This window comes from Setaria viridis, chromosome 7 (genome assembly GCF_005286985.2).
Source record: "Setaria viridis chromosome 7, Setaria_viridis_v4.0, whole genome shotgun sequence".
In the NCBI taxonomy this organism is placed as follows: Eukaryota; Viridiplantae; Streptophyta; class Magnoliopsida; order Poales; family Poaceae; genus Setaria; species Setaria viridis.
The window spans coordinates 18,943,410-18,970,756 of NC_048269.2; the positions used below are offsets into that span (position 1 = coordinate 18,943,410).

At 41.5% G+C, this 27,347-nt stretch overlaps 1 protein-coding gene and 1 pseudogene across 1 annotated transcript; both read right to left on the bottom strand.

Annotated features, from left to right (window-relative positions):
* Positions 1-3,580: 3,580 nt before the first annotated feature.
* On the bottom strand, positions 3,581-4,573 carry LOC117864697 (calmodulin-binding protein 60 E-like; annotated as a pseudogene).
* LOC117864698 (zinc finger BED domain-containing protein RICESLEEPER 2-like) lies at positions 4,472-6,427 on the bottom strand. Its single transcript, XM_034748808.2, has 3 exons — positions 4,937-6,427; positions 4,774-4,860; positions 4,472-4,539 (listed from the first exon to the last, which is right to left on the bottom strand). The coding sequence occupies exons 1-2, from the start codon at positions 6,336-6,338 to the stop codon at positions 4,799-4,801; spliced, it is 1,464 nt and encodes a 487-aa protein (XP_034604699.1). The 5' UTR covers positions 6,339-6,427; the 3' UTR covers positions 4,472-4,539; positions 4,774-4,798.
* Positions 6,428-27,347: the final 20,920 nt, after the last annotated feature.

Below are 27,347 nucleotides of genomic sequence, written 5' to 3' on the forward strand. Positions count from 1 at the left end.
AGATCTTAACTTGAAGCAATTATTCCATCCAACTGTCACTGTGCTTGATTGCCATTGTCATTCTCGTTGCCATTGCCACCTCCATTCTTCTTTGAGCTACCTTGATGAAATGAGACAAAGCTCAAGGGGCTAAACTCATGAAGCTTCGATGCATAAGATCTTTCACTTGGTGTTGTCAGAACCACAGTAAACAAATCTAGGATCTGGAAGTCATCATGGGACTCTTGTTGTGGTATCATCGCATCAAATAAGATCAAAAGGGTTTTGTTCAAAGCCCTTTTGTTTGAACCTATAGGGAAACTCAAATTCTTGACATCAATGGTAAATAAGGAATATCCTTCCTTGTCGACACGGTTCATGTAGTCACCAAATAGATACTTGATGTATTTAGCACAATCGACCGTTCACTCCAAATCAACCATTATAACCTCCATGATCTTAGGAAGTAGTGAAGAAGTAATGTGCCATACTGCATCAACCTTGTGCTTCTCATCAACCTCCACATAACAACAACCTTCAAACTGCAGATCAAGAGAGCTTGATTTTTTCTTATTTAAACGATTGATAGAACTTGACTTCTGGACCTAACTGAACATAGGATTTGTAATGCTACAGTACGCAGCCTTACGAATAAGAGACCCGATCTCCAAAACCACTTCATTAGCTAACGCATTTTGACATTTAAATTCTCTCATGATTCCGTCAAGGAAAAACATCTTCTCCCGGTTCTTCCATTTTGGCAAAAGCTTATCAAAGTACTTTCTTATATATACTTCAACAACCTATTGAGCTTTGAGGCTCACTATCATCATTTGGGTCTATAACCAGATCTCCACACAATATATGATAAACAAGCTTGCTATCCGAGGAACCCTGAAAGGCCTTGTTGAGGTACAACCTTATTGCTTATTTTAGAAGTACACACATGGATATCACTTCTGCCATGTTTGATGTTTTACATGCAAACTCTTTGAGGAAAATGGTTGACAAGACCTCACCCTCAGGGCTCCAAACAGCGGAATAAGCCATAGTTGTTTCATCTGTGCTGTTGTGGGAAGCGTCATATTCCCTCTATAAACCTTGGACCCATCAAATGCCACAGTGCGATCAAATAGAAATGAGCCTTTTGACACGCCTGAGGTTTATCCCAATCTTCAATTACCATGCAGCGCTGCTCACTCAAGAAATCAAAGCAGCATGTCCAAAAGCTCTATTTCGGGAAGAATTTTCATTTTAAATTGGTAATACTTTTGAGCCAAATCCTTGTAAAATGGGTCGCACATATTTGTAGTATATACATAAAAAGTTATAAGATTTTTTGGAGATCCCTAGGTAGTTTGTTCACATACTTGTGTAGTTGTGTTCGTTCTTTGAATCTTTGACTGAGCGAAATTCGCTAGAAGCCATAGACAAATCTCGGAGATCTAGACATCTTCCGTTTTGTCTCCCCTCTCCAGCAAATTGTGCCAATGCTGCCATCTCCGCATCCTCCGCTCTGACTTGCCGCGACAGGTGGCCTGGCACTTAGTTTCTTCGTCACGCGCCATGCCACACCTCTACCTCGCGGGGCTCGTGGTGACGCTGTCCGCGTATTCCGTCGCTGCCCAGCCCCCTCCGAACCGAGCGCCTCTCCTGCACCTCTCACCGTCTCACGCTCCTTCTTTGCCTTGCACATGTGAAATCAACTCATTTTCTCTGGTTAAGTTTAAACATGATAGGAAAATTCTAATTGGCGAACTTTAAGGTCAGTTGTGAAATTAAGCGCTGATTTTGGCCATTAAGAATATTACTCTCAATTTCAAATTGTAGGTCATTCTAACTTTTCTACGTACATGATTTTTGAAATGCACCTAAGTATATATTATTTCTAGATACATAGATTATGTATTTAGGAAAATCAAAACGATCTACAATTTGAAATAGAAGGAGTATTAGAAATATCTAGTGGGAAAGTGAACCGTGGCTCGCTACCATCCGAACCGTGCCCATTGTAGCGTTCGAACGTTCGGTGCTACTCCATTCTAAATTATAAGTCATTCTAGCATTTTTGGAGAGTCAAACCATTTTATATCTGACGAAAATTATAGAGAGGATCACAAAGGTTTCTAACAACGAATAGATATACTATGAAAATATATTTAATAGAGAAACTAATGGTACTTATTTGGTACCATGAATGTTAATACTTTCTTGTATAAATTTGGTCAAACTTGAGATGCTTTAACTTTTTTTAAAGTTGGAATGACTTATAATTTGAAACGGAGAGAAGGGGTAGAAAGCACATTGCAAAAAGAAGTTGGTCTGCTGTGAGCTGTGACGCAATGTATACATGGATTATTGGACACGCGATCTGGTTTCTGAAGTGATCCGTCGTGAGATCGATCATCTTTGCTAGCAAAACCGCAACAAAGGCTAAGTATGGTAAAACAAAATTAAATACTGGTAAAGAAGAATTCCAAAAAGAAACAACAAATTTAGGCTGTTGGGATTTGCATGATTTTTCCACGAGGCGGCGCTCTCCCTGGCATGAATCGGCTTTCCTAACCCTTGTTCATACATGGGCTTTTCTGGTACGAAATGGGCCACTTCAAATAGGTTCATTGCTCCAGCCCATAATACGATTAATCCGGCATGGGCTACATGAGCCCCAAGTAGTTTACCGGATAAATTGATAAGTCTGGCATTCCCAGCCCACCAAGCAAAGCCGGTGGTTTGGCCGTAAAACGGATTAGCTAACGTGCAGAATTGTTACAGAAACAGTAGCAAGAGTATCCGGCCGCGTAGCTTGATTGGCACATCGAGTGACGTGCTGTGCCGTGTTTGCCGCACTTGAAGTTGGAACGGGCCGATGCAGGATAATGGGATCTTCCACGCACCTGCCCCGTAGTTCGAAGAGGAAAAGCCTCCAGCATTTGAACGCAAAATACCAGTACAAAAATCTACCCCTACCATGGAAAGAGAGAGTGAGTGAGTGAGTGGGGGAGGTGCACAAGATGACAACGTGACGTCGTGACCAGCAAAGCGAAAGGTCGTGGGCCTACTCATTTACTCCTCCTCTCCTGTCCCTCCCCTTCCCCATGCACCCATCAATCAATCATGCACCACTGGTTCTCCTTTTGCCGCGCACGCTGGTATCCCACGGGTCATACCAGGTGTCGGAGCCGCGGCTTGCTTCCTATCATGGGCTCCTAGCCCAAGCCCGACTGCGATCAGCTCGTTGCTCGAGTTGGCCTGGATTCGGCTCATGATCACGTGATCAGCCTGACCCCTTCCCGGCAACCCATGCCCGAGACCCAAACCGTAGAATACCCATAGCTAGCTAGTACTACTAGCAGGGTCTTTCAGGCGTTTATCTGCAAACAAAGCTACAGTTGCCTTGCCAGCGAGAACCGATCCTTGAAATGATCTGCGGATATTATGTTAACCATGATGGCTTGTGTAGCACTTCAACCTGTTAATTGGGTTGGAACCCAAATTGTAACCCCACCAACCCATTCTCACAAATATATAAATTTAACCCACTCCAAATCAAACTTCCACCTTCACACACCATACCACCCCAAACTTTTCAGTGCATAAGTTATACAAACTGCTTGCCAAATATGGTTACAACCCAATAAGAACCCATTAGATAGCTACTAGTAGTCAAACAAGTTGCAATGAAGCCTTTTAGTGCAGCTCCAAGATCCTGTGTGTCAAAGGATATGCTGGGATCTACAGGGCCATAATACATATCGCTGAACGGGGGATGATTGCTGTCCTCGTAAACCAAAGAGTTGGAGAACTTATCCAGTGTTTGAGACTCTTGTGGCACTTCGTGGCCACCAACTGGGAGCACCCCTGACTGAAATCGATTTTCATTGCCCACCTCAGTCTCCAGTACACAAGGGTCTAAGGAACTCGATGGTTCCATCGAGAAAATGTCAGGTGATGGTAGAGGCGAATGGCTCAAACCGAAGTCATCAGTAGAAACTTCAGTGTTCCGTTGTCACATGTAAAGACATTCTTCCAGTGTTCATATGCTTGCTTCACAGCCACACGTGCTTCAGCCTGAAAATAGAAAACATGTAAAAACAGATGGTCAAGGTCAGAACGGGTGGGGGTGTAGGAAGCCAGGTGAACTTGTTCAAAAGAACTTAGAAAGTGATGGAACATTACCTTCTCCTTTTCAGTAAGATCATCAACAGAAACAAATTTATCAGATATTAACCCTCTTACTTCTCCAACTACATTGAATACAACACCAGCTTTGTTTAGACTGTCTGGATAGTAGTAATGCACTTTGTCAGTTAAAACACAGGTTTCTGCATGCTCCACGGTGGCGTCCCACATCTTTGTTGACATGCCGCCACCTAATATCTGCATGATTTGAACATAGAGCGGGGTTAATAGTACACATCTTTGATGAACTGCAACTACCCATAGGCAACAAACATGCAGAGCAGCAGAACAAATGAAGACCAGAACAATACCTTCCGAAGCCTAGGACCATCAAGATGTAGTAAAGTGAGAAAATCCTTAACAGTACAGATACTCTCCCTATTCAAATGCTTGTGAAAAGCACCATCCTTGCCAATTTTCTCCAGGCGCCATACTTCATCATCAAGAAATGGTGGGTGGTGCTTCTTGTACACTGGTCAAGAGGAGACATTGAATTAAATTATATCATTTTAAAAGTATTCAAGGCAATGCAAAAGATAGTTACTTCAATCCAGAAATTCCTTTAACAGTATATACAACTGAAAATGCAAACCTGAAAATCCAGAAACAAACCTGAGAGATGTCGAAGTCCATTTCACTAGTCTGATGGAGTGACAAAGGTGACCATTTCACTAGTTTGATCTTCACTAATTTGTTGACCTGCAATATAATGAGCATATAGTAAGTAAATGAACATGGAAATATGCACACATGCCAAAACAAAATGAGGGTATACCTTCATTGTCTGCATCTTTTTCCTTGAATAACCAGTCTTTCCCACACACAAGGGCTTCTAACATCTCTGGAGTTAGTGAGCTTCTTGACTCCCCAAGAATCCTACCTCCAAGACTAAAGGCTGATTCGGAAGAAACGGTACTAAGAGGAATGGCGAGGAAATCACGTGCCATAACTGATAAGATCGGGAACTTCTCAGCATGTGCCTTCCACCAAGTCAAAATGTCAAACTTTTCAATGTCTTCCACACAATCTTCTTCAAAGTAGATGTCAAATTCAGATTTTGGTGGACGAGTCTTTCTTCGACTTGACTTGAAGTTTGCAAATTTTGATCCTAGCTGCCTTTTCGCAAGCACCGGTGAGCCCACACAAATGCTGCCCTCACTTGAATATGTAACAGAGTATGCATTAACTCTCCTCAAGCGTTGCTCATACTCCAGGAAGTATTTTTTCATCCAAACTAGAGCAGCATCAACACTTGAATCAATCTGATCTATATTGCTACAAATCTTCTGGTAGAAGAACTCTGCATATTCTGCTTTTCCCCTCGGATCTAACATTGTTGCAATAACAATTCCAAGGTTGACATCATAATCCTTTTTATTTCTGCGAGGAATAGGCTGGTTTGACTCATCAAAATCTCTACCCCAATACTTTTCAAACTTGATCCTCATGGCTGCAGCCAGGTCTTGTAGTGCCACACTTGTCTGCCAAGAAGGGTTATCCAAGGCATCCCAAATTGAAACAATTAAAGGCAAGAACATGTATGAAGTTGGTTTCCTATGAGCTGATATTGCTTTTGTAGCCTCTTCAAAAGTTTTAAGAAACTTACAGATTGAATCAGTTGTGCTCCATTCTTGTTCATTTGGAGGAATTTCTGCATGTTGATTTGCATAGCTATTCAGGACGGTCTTATACTTGATTGCTTCTGCAACCATCTTGAAGGTGGAATTCCAACGGTTGGGTATGTCAAGAGCAATACCACGTTTTGTTGGAAGACCATTCACCACTGCAATTTCATTAAAAGCTTGCATTCTTGAGGGCGAAGAGACAATGTGCTTCAAGAGCTCCCGAATCTTCTTTATCCCCTCATGAATAATTTTCATCCCATCTTGAACCAAAATATTCAGGATATGCGCACAACATCTCACATGCAAATGTGCACCCTCAAGCATCAACTCATACTTGTGAGTATCTACCAACAGGTCACATGCAGTGTTGTTGTTACTAGCATTGTCCACTGTGAGAGTAAACAATTTTTTTCGTATGCCCCACTCAGTCAAGCAGCTAACAAGTGCTTCTTCGATAGCAAACCCTGAGTGTGGATATTTGACCTCTTTGAAACTTATTATCTTCTTCTTGATCTTGAAGTCAGGAGTGATATAGTGAGCTGTTACAACCATGTAGCCTAAATTTTGGATTGATGTCCACAAATCCGATGTCAAGCACACATGGGAGTCTAGGCTTTCAAGTTCATTCTGAATATCTTGCTTCATTCTCTAGTACTTCTTTAGACAATCATTGCGAACAGTTTGTCGTCCCACAACACTTAGAGTTGGCTGCATGGACTGAACCCATGGTTTGAAGTATGGATCCTCAAACTTGTTAAATGGGATTTCAGCATGTATGACAAACTCTATCATACGCTCACGACTAAACTGAGGGTCAAACACAAAGTTCTCTATGGGCTTCTTTAAGGTTGCTATGAATCTGTTCCTCTCGGCTTCCCCAATTGCATGACAATATTGAGAAATGTGGGTTCTAAGGCTACTAGTTCCAGATTTGGTGCTTAACTACATTCGACAATACTTGCAAACAGCTCTAAAACAATTATCCACTTCCACAAGATTCTGCTCAAAATGTTCCCACACCTTGGACCTTTTTGCACGTGTTTGAGTTGAATTAGAGTCATCAGAGCTTTCCGATGTGTTAAGAGACATGTTGAAGAATCCCTAACAAAGGATGAGATCTAGCAGCCGTTAGAACTGAAATTAAGCATATAAGAGTAAGGTCCATCAAATGTTATTCCATTCTAAAACAATCTCCTATAAAGCAGATCACCAGCAAAGGCTCCAGCAAATGACACCAGCAGATCACTACAGAATAAACTTCTAAAACAATCTCCTATAATTTATTACTGGAATTCTCTTGTGACTGCTGAAAGCAACAAAAAAGAAATCATACTACTTGGTAAATTCCATTGATTAGTTTAAATGTTGGCAATATGGATCGCCTAAGCTCAGTGAAAACTACACAGAAGTTGCAAAACAGCACAATCCAGCATTGGCCATTCCAAACATTTATTCATTCAAACACTTTGACCATAATTTATTATTCATATTACATGATACAGTTAAAAGTACAAGGAATAGCTCTATCCACTTCGACCTATAATTAGAAGAGCGACCCTATGAACAGGGTGACCAAGCAAACATTTCTCCATGTTGCTAGGAGCTACTGCTACGTCGCTCATTGTTCGCCTGAAACAATTGACAACCACATCTCCAAGGTCTTATTCGAGGAGGTCATTTAGGAAAGATCAGGGTGTTACATGAGTGCTGTACTCTAGGACAATTGGCAATGGTTCAGTAACATATCTTAGATTTTCAGCAGTAATCCAACCAAACTAAGCAATAGGACTATAGGAAGCTGAACCAAACTACTCCGTATTAAACTAGCAAGTAGCAATGGCCTGCCAATTTGCAGCTTAATTATGTTTGGAAAATGAGTTAATTATATCCAAAATATAGCAGTTGCGCCAACGAAAGACTGGAGCAGGTCAGCAGAACTTCTGAAATCCTGCAGCCTCTGCTTGACATAAAGGAAAGCACATCACTTTTCCACTGATGCAAAGTGAAATCACAAGATAATTGTGGAATAATTAACCAGTTTCGTATAATAAACTTAGCTACAAAAGCTGCACAATTTCTAGAGCCAAGATTGGCTACAGACAATAATTCTAACAGAATAGGACCAGGGGGGTGAATCATTTTCTAGAGACTACACATTGATGGGAAGGGAGGGGAATAGGCAGGCATACTGGACCAACATTGATCGGTCACAGAAGCGAAGTCAGCCTTCACATTGATCGGTGGATTAGCATACTGGACCAACGTTGCAAAAAGATCGAATTTAGTAGGTAAAATCATGGTCAGATCCGAATACAAATACCATACGTTAGGGGTTTGGGTGTTTGATTTCGCGCAGCAGGATGGGAAGGGAGGGGAATAGGCAGGCATACCCCTGTCGGATGTTCGTCGCCGGCGAAGCGCCCTGTCGTCGCCCTGAACCGGATCGCCGTCCACCCACCGGCGGGCACGCCGACGGTGTTCCTCTCCGGCGGGTCGACGAGGTTGTACTTGGCGGGGTCCTTGGCCGGGTCGAAGTTGCTGACGCCCCTGCCGACGACGACGACGCCCCTGCCGGGTCCTTGGCCGGGATCTCGGGATGGGGAGGGAGGGAGGCGAGACGGAGGTGGTGGCGGCGGGATCTCGGGATGGGGAGGGAGGGAGGCGAGGCGGAGGTGGCGGCGGCGGGATCTCGGGAGAGGGAGGCCGGAGGCGGTCAGGCGGAGGCGAAGGCCGGCGGGATCTCGGGAGAGGGAGGCCGGAGGCGGTCAGGTGGAGGCGGAGGCCGGCGGATCTTTTAGTAGTTGGAACCCACGGGTTCAACCCATTAGAACTCCAATAATAACTATCCCTCACCACACCACACCAAACTACTAGGGAGGTGGAGCCCAAACCAAGTGAATTTGTTAGTAGTGTTGGCCCATTAGCACCCAAGCTAAGGAAGCCCAAAGTAAAATCCAAACTGTTAAAGTTATTTCAACCCAAACCATTTGCAGGGTTAGTAGCACTACATCTAATATACATTTTCCACGCACGTATACCGTATCTGGTGAAGTATATCCAATAATACCTTTTACCCTGGAATCTGTGCCTCGATCCATCTGGGATCTGACTGCTCTTGCTTTATTATTATTTAAAAACCAACCAGATTTTGCGTGTAACCCGATCTGCTCGCTAACCGGAAAAGACATCTACCACTAGCATTTTCGGTTGCAACATGAAAATTTTTAGCTGTGCGCTTGAGCTTGCCATAGCCAGATTTCACGGAATCTTGTGCCGGCAGGGGTACATGGCAACCTTTTCGCCTAATTCCTCATAAGTTCAAAAATCAAACATGCGCTCTCACGCGCACCACGGGCTGCTCAGCAGGCCGGCGAATATAGTCACCCACGTGCTCCTCTGCAACTGCTCCTATCCGTAGGTGATGCATGGGCCTATTGGTGACTAGTCGCCACCAGTCCCCTCCGCTCCCCCCTGTTTCATCAGAAAAAAGCCGTCGGCTGACGCCCTCCTCATCGAGGACGTACCGACCCTTCCTATTCAGCGAGGAAGCACCGTTCGGGTTTCCTCGCCGCAGTCGTTGAATTGAGCGAGCGGGATACCCAAGTGGAAGCGCGGGTAGGGGAAGCTGTGCGAGGCCCTGTCCGCTGACTATACAACAGAGGTAATCAAGCGAGTTACTTTCTCAGTTTATTCTTCCGAGCTTGGAACCACATGCTTGCTACTATTTCATGTGCTCTTCTAGTGGAGCGGGGATCCAAGTCCTGCTCCACACGAATCAACCATTGTACTACATGTTGCTTTCGTGGGAGGAAAGTCACTTGATCCGGATTTTGTTCCCAGAGGCCGTTGGAGCTCCCAACCGGTCTTTTACTACAATTTTGCTAGAACCATTTTGTTAATTTAGGACCAATTCGTGTTTCCACATTTTGTAGTATGTTCCTGCTTGCTCGTGCTGTTGTTTGGCAACTACTAATTGTCTGGGACCTCCCAAGCTCATGCGATTAAGTAATCAAGGAATGCACAACATATTAGTTAGGATGCTATTTCAGTATGGGCACTAAGCAATTTCTTAAGCCCTACGCTTTAGAGTACTTAGTGAAATGTAGCATTGTTGCATTTACCTTGGCTTTTCCTATATGTGCATGCATGAGTCTAGGATAAGGGTACCCATGGATCCCCACCGACCAAGGTACTGATCGGCTCTGGCAAGTGGACCCGCCCGAGGTGTACTGCTGGTCACTAAATCCGACAATGAGTATGTTCCCTTATCGAAAAAAATGCATGAGTATGTTGCTTGCTGGAATTGGCAGAAGCCAAGAAGCACGGATGGTACTTCAAACATGTGTCATCAGTGCTAGAGAAACGATAAAGAAATAGTTCTTCATTATCGTAGCTGCACAAATTATCGGAGGAGATACTATAGGGAGTGCATCAAACGTTGGTCCAGACACTTCACCCTTTTGTTTGTCTGATGTCTTATTCTACTGCATCTTTCTTTTGGTCACCATGTCATTGCGCATGTTGTTTTATTTTCATATTAGTGTTATTAATTAATGTTTACTGCTTCTGCTTATGGTATGACCCAAACAGGTATCCTCGTTTAACAGAGGATGATTTTGCAACACATTGCCCATTTTGTCTCAATATTTGCAATCGCAAGGCCTGTTTTGCGGTCACACAAAACAAATGAGGTACACATTTTGTGTTGGTTTCATTTCTATTTTGCCACCTGGACTTAGTGTGTTAGATATTTTGTCTAATTTCTTCCACATGTTGACAAATGGAGTGTAACTGATGATAGGAAAGTAAAATTCTCTGTGCGAATTGCACACTTTTTGCTCGTGGAAGGAATTTAAGCAAGAGGAGATGGAAGAGAAAAATATCATGAGACTCGCATCGCAAGTATTCAAAATAGCACCTCCACATACCTAACTTGTTTCATGGTGTCACAAGTTTGATTAGTAACTAGCATATGATCAAACAGAGTTGGGTTGCAGTATGCAGTAACCACATATATACACATGATGTGGCTGAAAGTATTCACTATAGCACCTCCGCATGAATGTCTACCTGGTTTCATTGCAGCACAAGCTTGATTAGTAACTAGCATTTGATTAAATAGAGTTGGGTTGGAGTAAGAAAGAACCACAGAGATACACATGATGTGCTTGAAAGTATTGAACACCTAGAGTGTAGAAGAATCGGATAACCTGTTTCATTCTACCAAGGAGGTGAGCTGAGAACTGAATCTGCTATGATACCACATACATCTCATATTTGATAATCAAGAGGCGACAAATATATCCAACTACCCCTAGGCAAGTAACTTAGTTTTTCAAGTTCAAAAAAGAATAAGCAAAAAAATAATTTGAGTTTTGTTTCCATCCTCAGCTCTTTAGAATAGTTTTCACCAGGTGGCCAACTCATGACAAGACAAAAAAACATGACTCCTTCCTTCACCTCCATCAAAAGACTTGCATCAAATCATGTACCAAATCACTTCCAGTTATTTGGACACAAAAATTAATAATTATTCCATCAAAACTGAACATGGCATCAACTAACTAGTAATATGTACTACGACTAACTAGCAAATACTTTACTAGTAGGTACCTTCGTCATCATTCTTGTGCATGGTAAAAGAAGATCCATCAGCCTGTGAGAGGATGGCGTAAGTCAATACTAACTGATGGAAGCCATTCTTCACAATTTGGTAGTTTATATCTTACCGGAGCAAAGTTGCAGAAGCCACGGGGCATCAGGACAGTTGCCATCCTTGCGTCAGGGGAGCAGACCGGCAAGACTTGCCGAAGCCCTGTCACGGGAGAAGCAGATCGGCCAAGATGGTGACCATTGGACCGGAAGGAACCACCAGCCAGGAAGGCATGGTGGACGGTGTCACTGGACCTGTGTGGTAGAGTCGCTAGAAAATGATGGCCTGCGGGAGTGGGACTCGGTGGCCTGCCACCAGCAGCAAGACCCCAAAGGTGAAGTCTTGGATCAGTCCCATGGACGGGTGGCCTGAGTTCGGCAAATGAAGAGCCTCACGTCGTCGCCGGAGTAGAATGGCGTCGGACAGACTCAGTGGCATGCCACCACCAACAGCAAGATCGCAAAGTTGGAGCCTTTGGTCGGGCCCGTAAATAGGTGGCGTGAAGCTGGCCGATGAAGAGCCTGGCGGTGACACCGGAGCAGAATGGTGATAGGCTAAACTTGGCTTGCCACCAGCATCGACAAGCCAAAGAGGAGCCAGACGGTGGCTGTTGGCAGGCAGAACGCCAGCTGCCGGAGAGTTTCCACCATCCCTGGCCGCATCCCGGACATCTGGGAGGCCACGCGAGCACCCCGTCGGCCGGGAGTTTGGGGCGGCGAGGTCCATCTCTGTCTGCAGCATACCCCACCCCAAGCCAAGAAAAGGAGAGAGCTTGGTTGGGGCTGTGGCCGTGGATGTGGTGGCAAGGGCGAGGGAGACCGGGATCCTTTCCCGCGGTCAGTAGCCTAGAGGCTGGCGCGGTGCGCCAAGGCGGCGGCCAAAAGTGGCGTCCAATCATCTCACTCCCTCCTCGTTAGATTTGAGGTGAGGGTTTGGTGGTGGGAGAAAGGAAAGCAAGGGCGAGGGAGCAGAGATGGAGTGGGGATAAGGTGGTGAACTGCTGGTTAGCTCTGGTCACTTGCCCCTCTAGAAGCTCTAGTTCATGCCTCGGGCCGGGCCGAGCCGGGCCGGGCCGCTCGCAAGGAGGAAACTCTTAGTGAAAATGCTACTGAGTATTGATTTTTATGAGGAGGACATAGCACACACCATTTTCATTGGTGGCTTTTGATCTTGTAACTTTAATCTTGTAAATATTTTGTGTGTTTATGCAAAAGATGTTTCAAAGGCAATCTAAGGGTTGCTGTAGTTTTTTTTTAAAAAAAAGGTAGCACACACCAATACACCATGCATGAGATGGATGGATATGCATTTGTCCTCATGATTTCATCGGGTCAAATCCAACTGCTTCAACCAGTCAAGTACCGATGGGTGCTTAATTAGCTTCGTTGCAAGATGAAGTAATTAAACACGCATGTAGATGTAGCAGCAGTCCAATCACGTGTAGGGCGACGGTGAAGGTGAAGGAAGCCAACCAGAGTGCATGACCATTAAAAGGAGAAGATCAACATGAATTGATCAAGGTACTGAGTACTTAGCTTTGATCCTTCTGTGATCTCTTTCTTCTGAGAGAGGGCAAAAGGCCTGTTGGTACTTGATCCTAGATAAAATAATGAAGAATTTAGAGTAAGATCTCTCTGGTGTTTGTTGTGCAGGCAGTCAGGATTGCATCAATTTTGAATTCAAATGTGAAGGTAACACCAAAGACATATCATGTCTTGAAGCGAGAATCACCTTTTTGGTTCTGATAAAAACTTGTTCTCTGAAAGTTATTTCTTTTTTTTGACCGAAGTCAGCAGCTCCTATCTTTTTTTATAATTTTTTAGTTCAGACCCAAAGATCGGGACTTTTTTTTCCTCAAATGATGCAAGATCATCACCATGAAAGAAATCTATCTGGCAGACTGTGTTGTCTTGCCATCATTAAGTTTTTGAAAAAAAAGAGAGAGTGCAAAAAATGCAGGGTTAGCTCTAGTCTTTGATGAGTAATTCATGCAATGTTAACTCTATCTTGCCATCTAAACCATTAATGAAATAAAACAAAGAATCCATGGTCTTTACTGTTAGTGATGAGTAATTTCCTGAACGTACACCAAGCCTAATAGTGCCTTTGGGTAATGACTCCATCATTAGATGAACATACGCACAGTTGGAAAAATAGACAAAACAGAGTCAATCCTGTGCCCAAATAGATAAATGGTGCATCAAAACTAGCAGCGTAGGAGTTGCCAATGAAAGATAATCTAGGAAGCATCAGCAAATTTAGATATGGATCATCTAGGAAACAAATGTGCAATGAGCCACTATGAGAAATGACAGACACGCTACAGATAATATTGAACTCATTCGGAAAAAAAAGATAAAAATTGAACCTGCACATAATGCCGCATAGCTCTTTCGCTGTGAATTTCACCATCTTGGGCTTTTGGCTGCCTTTGAATAACACGCTAAGCTAAACTTCATAAGGTCTCTTTGGATGCTGTCAGACTTGAAAATCTATGAAGGTGCACTCCATCTGGAACCACAGTAGAAGAAATTGTTAGTGACCTCAGCAGATTGAATAACTATGATCAGTTACTCTTGTTTGTAGGAAATCTTCAAGCTGTTATATGGTGATTTCATAAAACTAAAAAATTAAAACACTATATATATTCAGAATTTACTGAAGATTCAATTAAAAAAAGAATTTACTGAAGACAGATTCGGACCCATTCCAAGGAGAAACAACAAGCGATAGTAAAGCTGGCACCCATGCATAATGCAAGAATTAATAGCATTAGGTAGATTGAAAGTATCCATAGGAATTGGAGTAAGAGAGACGGGTGAGGAAAGGAGATGATAGCTATAGCTGGAGCATTGGAGGAGATGAGATGGAGAAGACACCTGCTACTCCTGTTTTCTACACTCAGCAATAATTTGAAGCATACATACTGCCACTAGATTGCTCACATGTTCCATCCAAGAGCAATGGCTAAAAATAAATAAATAGATGACGACAACTAGTAGAAAGCAGTTACTCAAATAATATAATTATATTGTGCCCACATATATAGATAATCAACCAATTTATTTTTTACATGTGTATATCCAAGTGAAACTTGATAACTTGGTATGTATATATTGCTAACATTTTTGCAAGGCACCATCCGCATGAAAATTCGATCCTATGTAGTAAAAACAAGAAAATCCCTAAAGCCTATCATGTATTTTGCGCATATATAAATTTCGAGGCTTGCATATATGATCCATCAGTCTGCATCATGTAGATCATATATCAGTGGCAAAGTTCATATGTTTACTTGTGGTACATGATTGATACATGAAAGCTGTTGGTGCGGCAAAATGAGTTGGATATGCATAACACACAGCCATGCATACAGCTGTTTTCAGTTTCTCTCATTTGGAATTATACCTTTTCTGTGAATGGTGCTACCCCTACCTTTTCAACGTACACTTATCTTATCTGTGAGCGTTACAATAGCCAGAGGCCTTGGATTCTACCAAAGGGGGGATTGTTATGAAAGTTGTGCATAAAGATTACTAGTGCCAAAAGCAGTTCAAAACATGTCTCCACTCGTAACAGTAGGCTACCACTTGTGTAGGATACAACAAATACGGGTAGACCTAATGGTAGGCCGCAGTAGTGATCGATGAGAGCAAAGCCAATTTGGTTTTGGAGGCCGGTCGCGAAGTCGTTCATGCACCAAGCACCATCCACGCAGCGTGACCTCCCAATACAGGTTTCTGCTTGCAAAGCAACTGAAAGATCATTGCTTAGTTGTAAAGCCAAGTAGTTTATGCTAGCGCTGCTTCACGTACACTCACTTTGAAGCCAGAAGAGATATATATAAAGTGCATGTTTTAGGTTTTTTTAGCCCAACATAGGGACAAATCCAGAGATATCCAAAGTTACTAACGTGGATGTGTAGGGTTTCCAGCGATGCAGTAACACTAACATCCAGCAGTCAAAAGTTGCGGTAGCTATGCAGTTCATGCACCATGCACGTGTTTCAAGTGGCTCAAGTGGGCCGGAATACGCTGCGGATCAACCACCAGGCCCATGTCGAGTAGGGCTCGGCCTAGATTTCTCCTCACTTTCCTTGTTGTTTCTGACTTCCCCTTCATTTTCTTTCTTTCTTTTTTTTGGTTGCGAGGGAACATTCCTCGCACGTGCACAGCACGTGAAATCATTCGTACGTGGCTGATCTGCCATGACGTCTGCAGATCGGGCCCATCTTGATTTATTTATTTATTTTCTCTTCTTCTTCTTCTTTGACCAGCCCATGTCGTTGCAGTCGATCGGCAGCCTGCCATCGCGCGGGCTCTCTCATTCCTACCTAGCTGTAGATGAAACGATGGTTATTGTATCTATTAATTAGCACCCGTACTTAGCAGCTAATTAACTCGTGAGATGTGAGATAGGGACCCGTTGGTTAAGCTAATTAATCACGCGGCAGGGCGCCTTAATCATGAGAATCTTCAACAGCCTGGCCACTGACTGGAGCCAAACAAAGCAAAAAAGTTAAGCACATGCCCCAAGTGCCCTCCTTCAGTTCCCGTTCTAGTGAGGTTTCAGATTTACTTCTAGGCCTAGCAGGCTAGCACATACACGGGTGCGGCTGCAGTTTAGGTCATGCAATGGCAATGCAGTTGAAGAATTGATTGTAGAATATATATAGATTTTTCTCTCTGCCATTGTTCTATATGTGTTCTTGGCAGCACAGTTGGTGAACTACGGTTCCCATGGGTTTGTAGTTTAGGTGATCAGGCAATGTGGCCATTTGATTAGAAGAAAAGGTCCCGATTCAACCTGTTTTACACAAGTGCTCCTTTGTTCCTTTTTATATGTAATTTTGGACTTTTGTCTTGTGCACTTCTGTTTTAGGATAGAACTGCAGTACTAAGAGGAACAACAGAAATAGGTGTAGCAAAGCTTGTTGCAGATGCCCCTGAGAAAATTAGCTGTAGTAGTACTATCGGAAGAAAAATCTGAACAATTTGCAGATTGCCTGGAAATTTAGTGACTTCAAAGTTAATACCTTGAAATTTGCTCCCTGGTTTTCTTTTGGTTCTTCTGAATTCTCTGTTGCAATCATTTTGTTGATTTCTGTTGAATTCTCTGGAAATTTTGTTGAATTCGCGGAGATTGCTGAAAGCAAAGCTTGTTTAATCTTCAGCCTTGAATATCTGCACACTAAGATTTTTTTTTTCTTCTTCATCTATGCTGGTAGCAGGTTTCCTCCATTCAGTATCTTCCTAGCACACAAAGACTTTGCAAATAAACTGATCTCACAGTATCTTCCTAGCACACAAAGACTTTGCAAATAAACTGATCTCACAGTATCTTCCTATGATGATTTCTCTTTCCCCAAATACTCAAATCTGTAACTTCTGAGATAAAATATAATTCTTACCAAATGTCGCCTTTTTAAAACACAAGGATGGTATCTGTGTCACGTTGTTGCCTGTCTGAGAAAAAGGCAGCAGCCTGTTCATTCTAATGTTTCTGATAATGGCCAATTTTTTAGGTTGTTTTCAGCATGGTCTGACTGATTAAAAGGCAGCAAACTTAGAGGTAAGTGTTTGTTGTAATATTTTTGAACTGTCCAAAATGTTATAATCAGACCATGTATATGATCTCTAGTTATATACCTGGATTCTTCTAATTATTTGATCTACTAGGTAAGCTTCTGTCCTTTTAGTTCCAGCGCAAGAAGGCTCAGGTTTTGGCTAACAACTAGAAGATTTAGTTTGTTTGTTTCGTTTTGTTGGTGCCGGCTTAGATTAGTTATGATGGCTAGATATTCTCAATAAGTTGTTAGGGAGCCGCGAGCTCTATATGTACCTGAAACCGTTGATCTCTCGGGAATTAAGCAGAAGATAGTCCTGAAGCTCAGAGACTCCAAAGGAGTGCGAGCAGGAACTTATACATCTGCTCATCATGTTCATCAGCCAGTAAACTAGCCATATCACCCTGTGCTTAGCACTTCGTCAATTCAGATATTGTTTTATCATTGTGCGTTTTGCACCTCTTTGTTTTGCTGGAGTGTTACAGATCCATATGCGGTTGCAGGTTTGCATATAGCAAAATGAGCAATTCCTCATCATTTTGCAGTACAGACTAGCCCTACATATATTCCCTGCCTTTGAATTGAAACAAAGAGAGCAGGCCGACAAGAGTAGATGCAGATCCAGTGAGCACTAGTGATATTCTGGAGACTTTCCCTCGTTTTGTCAATTTTAACAGGTTTGTGTTTGGGATGGAAGGTCGCGGGAGTAAAGACATAGGCTGTCATCTGTTCAATGTCATGTTTCAGTCTACACCGAATTTAGTGTTTCTCCTATTTGAACTTTTTTGAACATGCTGTCAAATTGTGAACATTTCATGTTACTGTCGGTTTGGACATGAATTATATTTGGCGCATTTATCCCGTATGTTTGTCATTTATGTGATACTACTGGTGATACAGTACTTATACAGCATAGCTTCAGTGATTTGCATAGTCATTTCATCTTGGAGGCTTGGAGGTCTATCTGGAATTGAACCTGGCCTGAATATTAATGCCTCCTGTCTTGCAAGTTCAGGGCTGTTGCTCTGTATAAGCATATGTTTCAAATCAAGGAAAATATCAGTGTTGTGCGTACCTTGGCAGGTGAGGGCGAACACTGGCAGGTTTTGCCAGCAGCGGAACGGCCTGCCGGTGCCTGTGATAGTCAAAGGTGACGTGATGTGGAAGGCATCCGGCGTCGAGAGAACCCAAACGGTCATATTTCACCACAAGAAACCAAATCATAAGGCAAGTTGACATCCGTTGCTTATTTTTCCTCCACCCTACCTCCCTCTTCTCTTTCATTCTTCCCATTGGCAAAGAACAATTGGTAGGGATCAATTGTTTATTTCTTGGAATATAATGTTTTGATAAATGAATTTATTGGCAAAGAACAATTAGATTCATCACGAAATATATTCTCATAGTTATATATTTTGTGTCATAAATGTTGATACACTTTCCTACAATCTTGATCAAACTTAAGATAGTTTGACTTTGGATAAAGCTAAAAGAGCACTTTCCCTAAAAAAATCTACATTAAAGAGCACTTTTTTTTGGGACAGGGCGATTATATAGGTAGTTCGAATCATTAGCATTGGTAGGATCCTTAGCACGTGGGTAGTTAAGATCATTAGCATGGGTCTGAAACCGAATGATTTTTTGTTTCTTTTTCTTCCCTTTTATTTTCTTTTTCCATATTCAACCTACCCATTTTGCTTCTATACGCTACAATAAAATTTATAAATTTAAGATGCTTCTCCAAAAAAGGTATGCATAAAAGTTGTACTGAATAAGTTGTGTGTATAAGTTTATGAAGACGGTGAACAACGAAAACTTACATGTATAAGTTATTTGAAAAGGTTGTCACATAAAATTTGTGCTAGCGAGATTATATTGAGAAGTTGTCATAATAATTTTGTCTGCAAAAAAGTTATCACAAATTGTATTTAGATAATGTTTTGTTGAAAAGTTACCACAATAAGTTTGCATGCAAAAATTATGTCGCTCTGAAAAATGTTCTGCAAATCATGTGCATAAGTCTATAACTTTCCAAAAAATAGATAGTTTCCGAAATTATTTTCAAAATAGAGTTGCAGAAATCTTATATATTATTTTTCAAAATTAGAAAGCAGCACGCATACTGTTGTGGGTACGTGCAGCGAACGGCACAGGTGCACGGCGTTGACATCCTGCATACACACACCCTCTTTTCGAAATAATTGAAGACATTTTAGTTTTGTCAAATTTCTATAACTTTAACTGGTAAATTTATTAAAAAATATATTATCTAAGTCAAAGTAAATACATTATCAAGATATATTTCATGACGGTTTAATAAATGCGATCAAAATTAGAAAATTTTGATTTAGAAGAAAACTAAAGCATTGTACATTATTTTTGGATTGGACGGAATATCGTCCAATACATGATTGTTTTATGTTGGCAGATTGATCACTGTATTACATGATCAATGCTTTTATCTAACAGATGAGTAGACTACAAAACTTAAGGAGGAATATGGTCAGTGAGGAATGCTGGTATTTCGGATCTTGATTGTCCCTTGTTGAGTATTTCCTGGTTTTCTATGCAGTGCACATGCAGGAATTGAGCAATGGCATATATCCTTTTTCCAACACTTCCTTGCCATACATCATACATGAAGCTGCAAGCTGCACCATGTAAAAAATGAACTCCTTGGCCGGGATGCATTCCAAAAACTAGTATATGAGGAAAGTAACATCATTTGAGTACTTTGGCACAAAGAGAATCGGGCACAATGAGAATTCTTCAACATTACTTAACATTGCTTGATTAAATATCTCTGTATCTTCTCTCTTAATGAAATGACACGTAGCTCTCCTGTGTTGTTCAAGAAAAAAAATATCTCCATATCTAGTTATATCGACATTACGCTGTCAATCTATATGATCTTTCTACTAATGACGCCAAAGCTAAAACTGTTTTCAGTTAGCCAATTAGGACAAGCCTAAATCTACTACTTAATACTTATATGTAGGATCAGAGGTAGGATAAAAAATATATTTGGTTTTGTTGCTTGAATGAATGTATTGTTTTTTACTGCGGTACCAAATAAATTCAGTTGAGTTTTATGCTTTTTGTCCACTAAGAGTATTGCTTGCAATCCGGATATATCACACTCTATTAGTGTATTTCTGAACGCCAAAAGTGCACTAACACATTATCCCTAATTTCTTTCTCTCGTGCGATAAAGCGGCTCAAATTGGCCGTGATTTCACTCAAAAGAGACCTGAGCACAATGATGCTTATGCATGGGTAGCCCTGTTTGTATCGCCACTGAGGAGACGATTGGTGTATTTTATTTGCATGATAGAACAAAGGTCCATGATACGACTGACACAATGATGCTTATGAAGATTTTTTTTTCTTGCTGTACTATGTGTGCAGTGCCTTTTTTTCAATGTCAGATGTAGAGGCGTAGAGCCTTTTGCGAACTGAGCTAATCCATTTTTGACGTGTGACAGCTTTGCCGGAGCAGTAACAAAGTTGCGGGTTTTCAGATATGGGCACAGGTCTGGCTCCTGCAGTGGGAACCAAATTGCCGCGTGAAGCTCTGTTCCAGAGGAGCACTGAATCCGCGATGCTCGCTTCGCTAGGAACCAGCATTTGTGCCCATCTCTGTGTGCCGGTCTATGCCGGCATGACCGGAGAATATGTTCGCCCAATTGTTGTCTCAGACTCGGGTGCCTTGACCAGAATAACTACGCAACGCGAGTTGTATGGACGGAGCAGAACATCCTCCCGGTTCAGACTGAAACCCCAAGGAAATCGATGGCCGATCGGATGAATCGATATCCACGTGTGGTTGCAGACTTGCAGTAACACAGAGATTTAGGACCTGCAGCCTGCAGATCCTTTTCCACTCACACCCTGATACCTGATTGAGATTTTCCTTTTGCACTGTGCAGCAATTGTAAAACAATACCAAACAAGGATGTTTGTGGTCAGATGGAGGAGTGTTGCCCTGCTGAATTGCTGATGCGTTTATTCTTCTTCTTTTTTCTTGGTGAAATCCAACTGGGTACCGCAACGGAATAAATGACAGGGAGACAAACGGGACTAAAACAGCTTTTGTTGAGCAGGAGGAGAAAGAAAAAACCGGTGGCTCCACAGACAGAGCTGGCCGAGAGCAGGCCCACATACGCACAGGACACCTGCAGGTGGGTCCCGACCACATGACCCACCCTTTCCACTTCCGAAAGGGAAGGCACCGAAATCCAGGATCCCTTCAGGGCCACGACAGCGACGACCTGCACAATCTGTTTGGCAGTTTTCAGGTCATTTTCTCTCCGCTCCTCTGCTCGAACATGCTATCGCTAAAGTGTAATATTTCCTCAGCACTTTTATTTAGAGATATAGCTAATAGATAGAGTTAAAGTTCATGAAAAATTACTTTTATCTTTTTATCTTCTCACCTCCTCCCTTTCTCTCTCCCCTCCTCCTCTGTTTTGTCTTTTGACAAGCTATTAGCACCCATTAGCGCTAATACTTTTGCATCTTTTGAGGTATTTTCACCCATTATTCTTCTTCATTTCATGGCAGCGACTATGAGGGCAGAGAACACTGGGATCTGCAAAATCCGGTCAAATTTTTCTACAATCTCCGTGCGATACCTCCGTCCCCTGAAGCCGGAGCATAATATGGATAAACAAATTTAGAGATCATCGGTAAGCTATTATGCCATGCATTGCAAATAAGTGTGTGTATATATAAAAGCCGCGCAACGAGGAATAGGTACCAGAACTAGTATTTGGTTGGTCAAAGAAGCAAGCTTGAAGAAGAAAAAGAAGATTTTGTGTTATCTTATAGTATCATCGTCCAGCTAATTTGGAGGTTGGAAATTTGTTGGCGTCACATGCCGGCACCCCCAACTTGCATAGACCAAAGAAGATACTATTTATGACCGAGGGAGCCGTAGCATATGAAAATCCCACCATTGCTACCACCACAGGTTGATGTTGGTATGGTTTTTTTTCCGGATACGTATTAACCATTGAGGGTTGAGGCATGTTGTTTGGTAGCAACCCAGATGCATGCAATGCAATGGTGACGACGAAAACAACCTCTCTCTTTTTTTAAATCAAATCCTTATCTTAAAAAAAGCATATGCTTCATATTTCTTTGTGGAGTTTTGCTCAAGGAGAACCAATGCAAGAGTCGCCGTGAGATGGATTTGCAGATTGCTGACAAATTATCCTAAGATCACACCCCTTCTCAAGTGCGCCTAGTTTTTCCACTACCGAAGCAAGAAGAATCCAAGGACACGACAGAGTTGGAGGTCCATCGGAGAAAAACATTAAAGATCGTGACATCGTATTCGTATGTACTCACTAGTCCACCATGATGGGACAAAGTGAGAGAGAAGAGAACTCAGCACTTGCCTCCAACGACGGATTCACTATCGGCACAACTTTCGTCGAGCAGCAACACAAGTCAGAGCACACCGTCGCATGAAGTCACATCAATAGTTACAATCCACCCGAAATCTTTTTACAATCTCCCGTGAAAAAAAAAGTTGCCCTGCAAGAAAATCCAATCCAATCCGCCAATTGTCTACTACTTAGAGACATCCCTATATTAACTACTCCATCCATTTCAAACTATGGGCCGTTTTAGCTTTTCTAGATGGATAAAATTTTCTATGTATCTAGACATGTTTGTATATCTAAATGCATATAAAAAAATGACGTATCTAGAAAAGTCAAAACAACCTATTGTGGTCACTAAGGGGCCACCTCCATTCTTGTTGATTGTTGAGCTACCCTAATGAAATGAGATAAAGTTCAAGGGGCTAAACTCATGAAGCTTAGATGCATAAGATCTTTCTAGATGCGTAAGATCTTTCACTTGGAGTTGTTGCTGTGGTATCATTGCATCAAGGGGCTAAACCATGGAAGATATTTTGATATTCTTATTGTGGTATCATCGCATCAAATAATATCAGAAGATTTTTGTTTAGAGCCCTTTTGTTTGAAGGGAGTATATATACAAAGAGTTATCATCAAAGACAGTATAGGAGACAACACATTGCAAATGGATTTCAAAGTAACTTAAAGAAGCATGCCACGACAAAGGGCTTTAGCACACAATAACTTTGTATCATAATAACTCATTAGCACAGAAAATACGAATCAAACATATTTGTAAGAGGTTGCAAAGAAAATGTGTCGATGCAATATCCCATCTATCTTCAAATTCATAGTCGAAGACAATTCCGTATCATTCAGTGGAACGTTACAAAGTTGGGAAAACTAAGAATGACAAAGGACAACACTAAACAAAAGAAAAACATAGTTCAGATCTTAACTTCAAACTATTAACTCATCCAACTATCATTGTGCTTGATTGCCATTGCTATTGCCACCCCATTCTTCTTGATTGTTGAGCAACCCTGATGAACTTCATTGCCATTGCCACCTCCATTCTTCTTAATCGTTGAGCTACCCTGATAAAATGAGACAAAGCTCAAGGGGCTAAACTCATAAAGCTTGGATAAATAAGATCTTTCACTTGGTGTTGTCAGAATCACAGTAAATAAATTTAGGATCTGGAACATATCTTAGAACTCTTGCTATGGTATCATTGCATCAAATAAGATCAAAACGGTTTTGTTCAAAGCCCTTTTGTTTGAAGTTGTAGGGAAACTCAAATTCTTGGCATAAATGGTAAACAAGGAATATCCTTATCAACACAGTTCACATAGTCACCAAATAGATACTTGATGTATTTGGCACAATTGACCCTTCACTGCAAATCACCCACTATAACCTCCACGATCTTAGAATGCAGTGAAGAAGTAATGTGTCATACTGCATCAACCTTGTGCTTCTCATCAACCTCCACATAACAACAATCTTCAAACTGTAGATTAAGAGGGCTTGATTTTTTTCTTATTTAAACGATTGATAGAACTTGACTTCTGGACAAAACTAAACATAGGATTTCCAGTGATACAGTATGCAGCCTTACAAATAAGAGGTCTGATCTCCAAAACCTCTTCAGTAGCTAACACATTTTGATGTTTTATTTCTCTCACGATTCCATCAACGAAAAACATCTTCTCCCGGTTCTTCCATTTTGCCAAAAGCTTATGAAATTACTTCCTTATATACTTCAACAACCTATTGAGCTTTGCAGGCTCACTATCATCATTCGGGTCTATAACCAGAGCTCCACACAATATATAATAAACAAGCTTGCTATCCGAGGAACCCTGAAAGAAGGACTTGTGGAGGCACAACCTATTTCTTCTTTTAGAAGTACACACATGGATATCACCTTTGCCATGTTTGATGTTTTATATGCAAACTCTTTGATGAGAATGGTTGACAAGACCTCACGCTCATGGTTCCAAACAGCAGAACAAATCATAGCTGTTTCATCCATGCTGTTGTGCGAAGCGTTAGATTCCCTCTATAAATCTTGGACCCATCAAATGCCACAGTGTGATCAAATAGAAATCAGCCTATTAACATGCCCAGAGGTTTATCCCAATCTTCGATTATCATGCAGCGCTGCTCACTCAAGAAATCAAAGCAGCATGTCCAAAACCTCTCAGTCATTGATGTCAGCTCCACTGTCACCTCAAGTGAGGTTATGTACTTGGGCCATTTTTTTGCTATCCTCTTGAACTCATTATGCACGTCAATTCTCTACTTATCAGACAGTGAGTATCGTGAAACTAAACCTCGAACCGCGAGCGCAGGTCGAAGCTTGTCATGGTAGAACTTTTTCAGCACCTTTTGCCTGTCCTGGTAGCTCTTGCAAGCTTCTATATCAAGTTTGAGTGAGGCTAAGATATCAGCTTCATTAATTCTTTTGATGGGTGATGCACCAATCTTTTTTGCAACCAGTTCAATATTGGATAAAGATTTGTCCCCAATAGCTCAGAATTTATCCACTTTCAATAAATCCACTTCTGATTGCACAGGGTGGTGGGATGGTACTAAATGATTAGCTTGAAGGCACCTGTAGTTAAATGCAATACTCAAAAGATTAAATTAAAGGATCTGGAACATATCTTAGAACTCTTGCTATGGTATCATTGCATCAAATAAGATCAAAAGGGTTTTGTTCAAAGCCCTTTTGTTTGAAGTTGTAGGGAAACTCAAATTCTTGGCATAAATGGTAAACAAGGAATATCCTTGTTAACACAGTTCACATAGTCACCAAATAGATACTTGATGTATTTGGCACAATCACCCTTCACTCCAAATCAGCCACTATAACCTCCACGATCTTAGGATGCAGTGAAGAAGTAATGTGCCATACTGCATCAACCTTGTGCTTCTCATCAACCTCCACATAACAACAATCTTCAAACTGCAGATTGAGAGGGCTTGATTTTTTTCTTATTTAAACGATTGATAGAACTTGACTTCTGGACCAAACTAAACATAGGATTTCCAGTGATACAGTATGCAGCCTTACAAATAAGAGGTCCGATCTCCAAAACCTCTTCATTAGCTAACACATTTTGACGTTTTATTTCTCTCATGATTCCATCAACGAAAAACATCTTCTCCCGGTTCTTCCATTTTGGCAAAAGCTTATCAAAGTACTTCCTTATATACTTCAACAACCTATTGAGCTTTGCAGGCTCACTATCACCATGCAGGTCTATAACCAGAGCTCCACACAATATATAATAAACAAGCTTGCTATCCGAGGAACCCTGAAAGAAGGACTTGTGGAGGCACAACCTATTTCTTCTTTCAGAAATACACACATGGATATCACCTTTGCCTTGTTTGATGTTTTATATGCAAACTCTTTAACGAGAATGGTTGACAAGACCTCACGCTCAGGGTTCCGAATAGCAGAACAAACCATAGCTGTTTCCTTCATACTGTTGTGGGAAGCGTTAGATTCCCTCTATAAACCTTGGACCCATCAAATGCCACAGTGCGATCAAATAGAAATCAGCCTATTAACATGCCCAGAGGTTTATCCCAATCTTCGATTATCATGCAGTGCTGCTCACTCAAGAAATCAAAGCAGCATGTCCAAAAGCTCTTAGTCATTGATGTCAGCTCCACTGTCACCTCAAGTGAGGTTATGTACTTGGGCTATATTTGGCTATCCTCTTCAACTCATTATGCACCTCAATTCTCTACTTATCAGACAGTGAGTATCGTGAAACTAAACCTCGAACCGCGAGCGCAGGTCGAAGCTTGTTATGGTAGAACTTTCTCAGCACCTTTTGCCTGTCCTGGTAGCTCTTGCAAGCTTCTATATCAAGTTTGAGTGAGGCTAAGATATCAGCTTCATTAATTCTTTTGATGGGTGATGCACCAATCTTTTTTGCAACCAGTTCAATATTGGATAAAGATTTGTCCCCAATAGCTCAGAATTTATCCACTTTCAATAAATCCACTTCTGATTGCACAGGGTGGTGGGATGGTACTAAATGATTAGCTTGAAGGCACGTGTAGTTAAATGGAATACTCAAAATATTAAATTAAAGGATCTGGAACATATCTTAGAACTCTTGCTATGGTATCATTGCATCAAATAAGATCAAAAGGGTTTACTTCAAAGCCCTTTTGTTTGAAGTTGTAGGGAAACTCAAATTCTTGGCATAAATGGTAAACAAGGAATATCCTTGTCAACACAGTTCACATAGTCACCAAATAGATACTTGATGTATTTGGCACAATCGACCCTTCACTCCAAATCAGCCACTATAACCTCCACGATCTTAGGATGCAGTGAAGAAATAATGTGCCATACTGCATCAACCTTGTGCTTCTCATCAACCTTCACATAACAACAATCTTCAAACTGCAGATTAAGAGGCTTGATTTTTTCTTAGTTAAACGATTGATAAAACTTGACTTCTGGACCAAACTAAACATAGGATTTCCAGTGATACAGTATGCAGCCTTACAAATAAGAGGTCCGATCTCCAAAACCTCTTCATTAGCTAACACATTTTGACGTTTTATTTCTCTCATGATTCCATCAACGAAAACATCTTCTCCCGGTTCTTCCATTTTGGCAAAAGCTTATCAAAGTACTTCCTTATATACTTCAACAACCTATTGAGCTTTGCAGGCTCACTATCACCATTCAAGTCTATAACCAGAGCTCCACACAATATATAATAAACAAGCTTGCTATCCGAGGAACCCTGAAAGAAGGACTTGTGGAGGCACAACCTATTTCTTCTTTTAGAAGTACACACATGGATATCACCTTTGCCATGTTTGATGTTTTATATGCAAACTCTTTGATGAGAATGGTTGACAAGACCTCACGCTCAGGGTTCCAAACAGCAGAACAAACCATAGCTGTTTCATCCATGCTGTTGTGCGAAGCG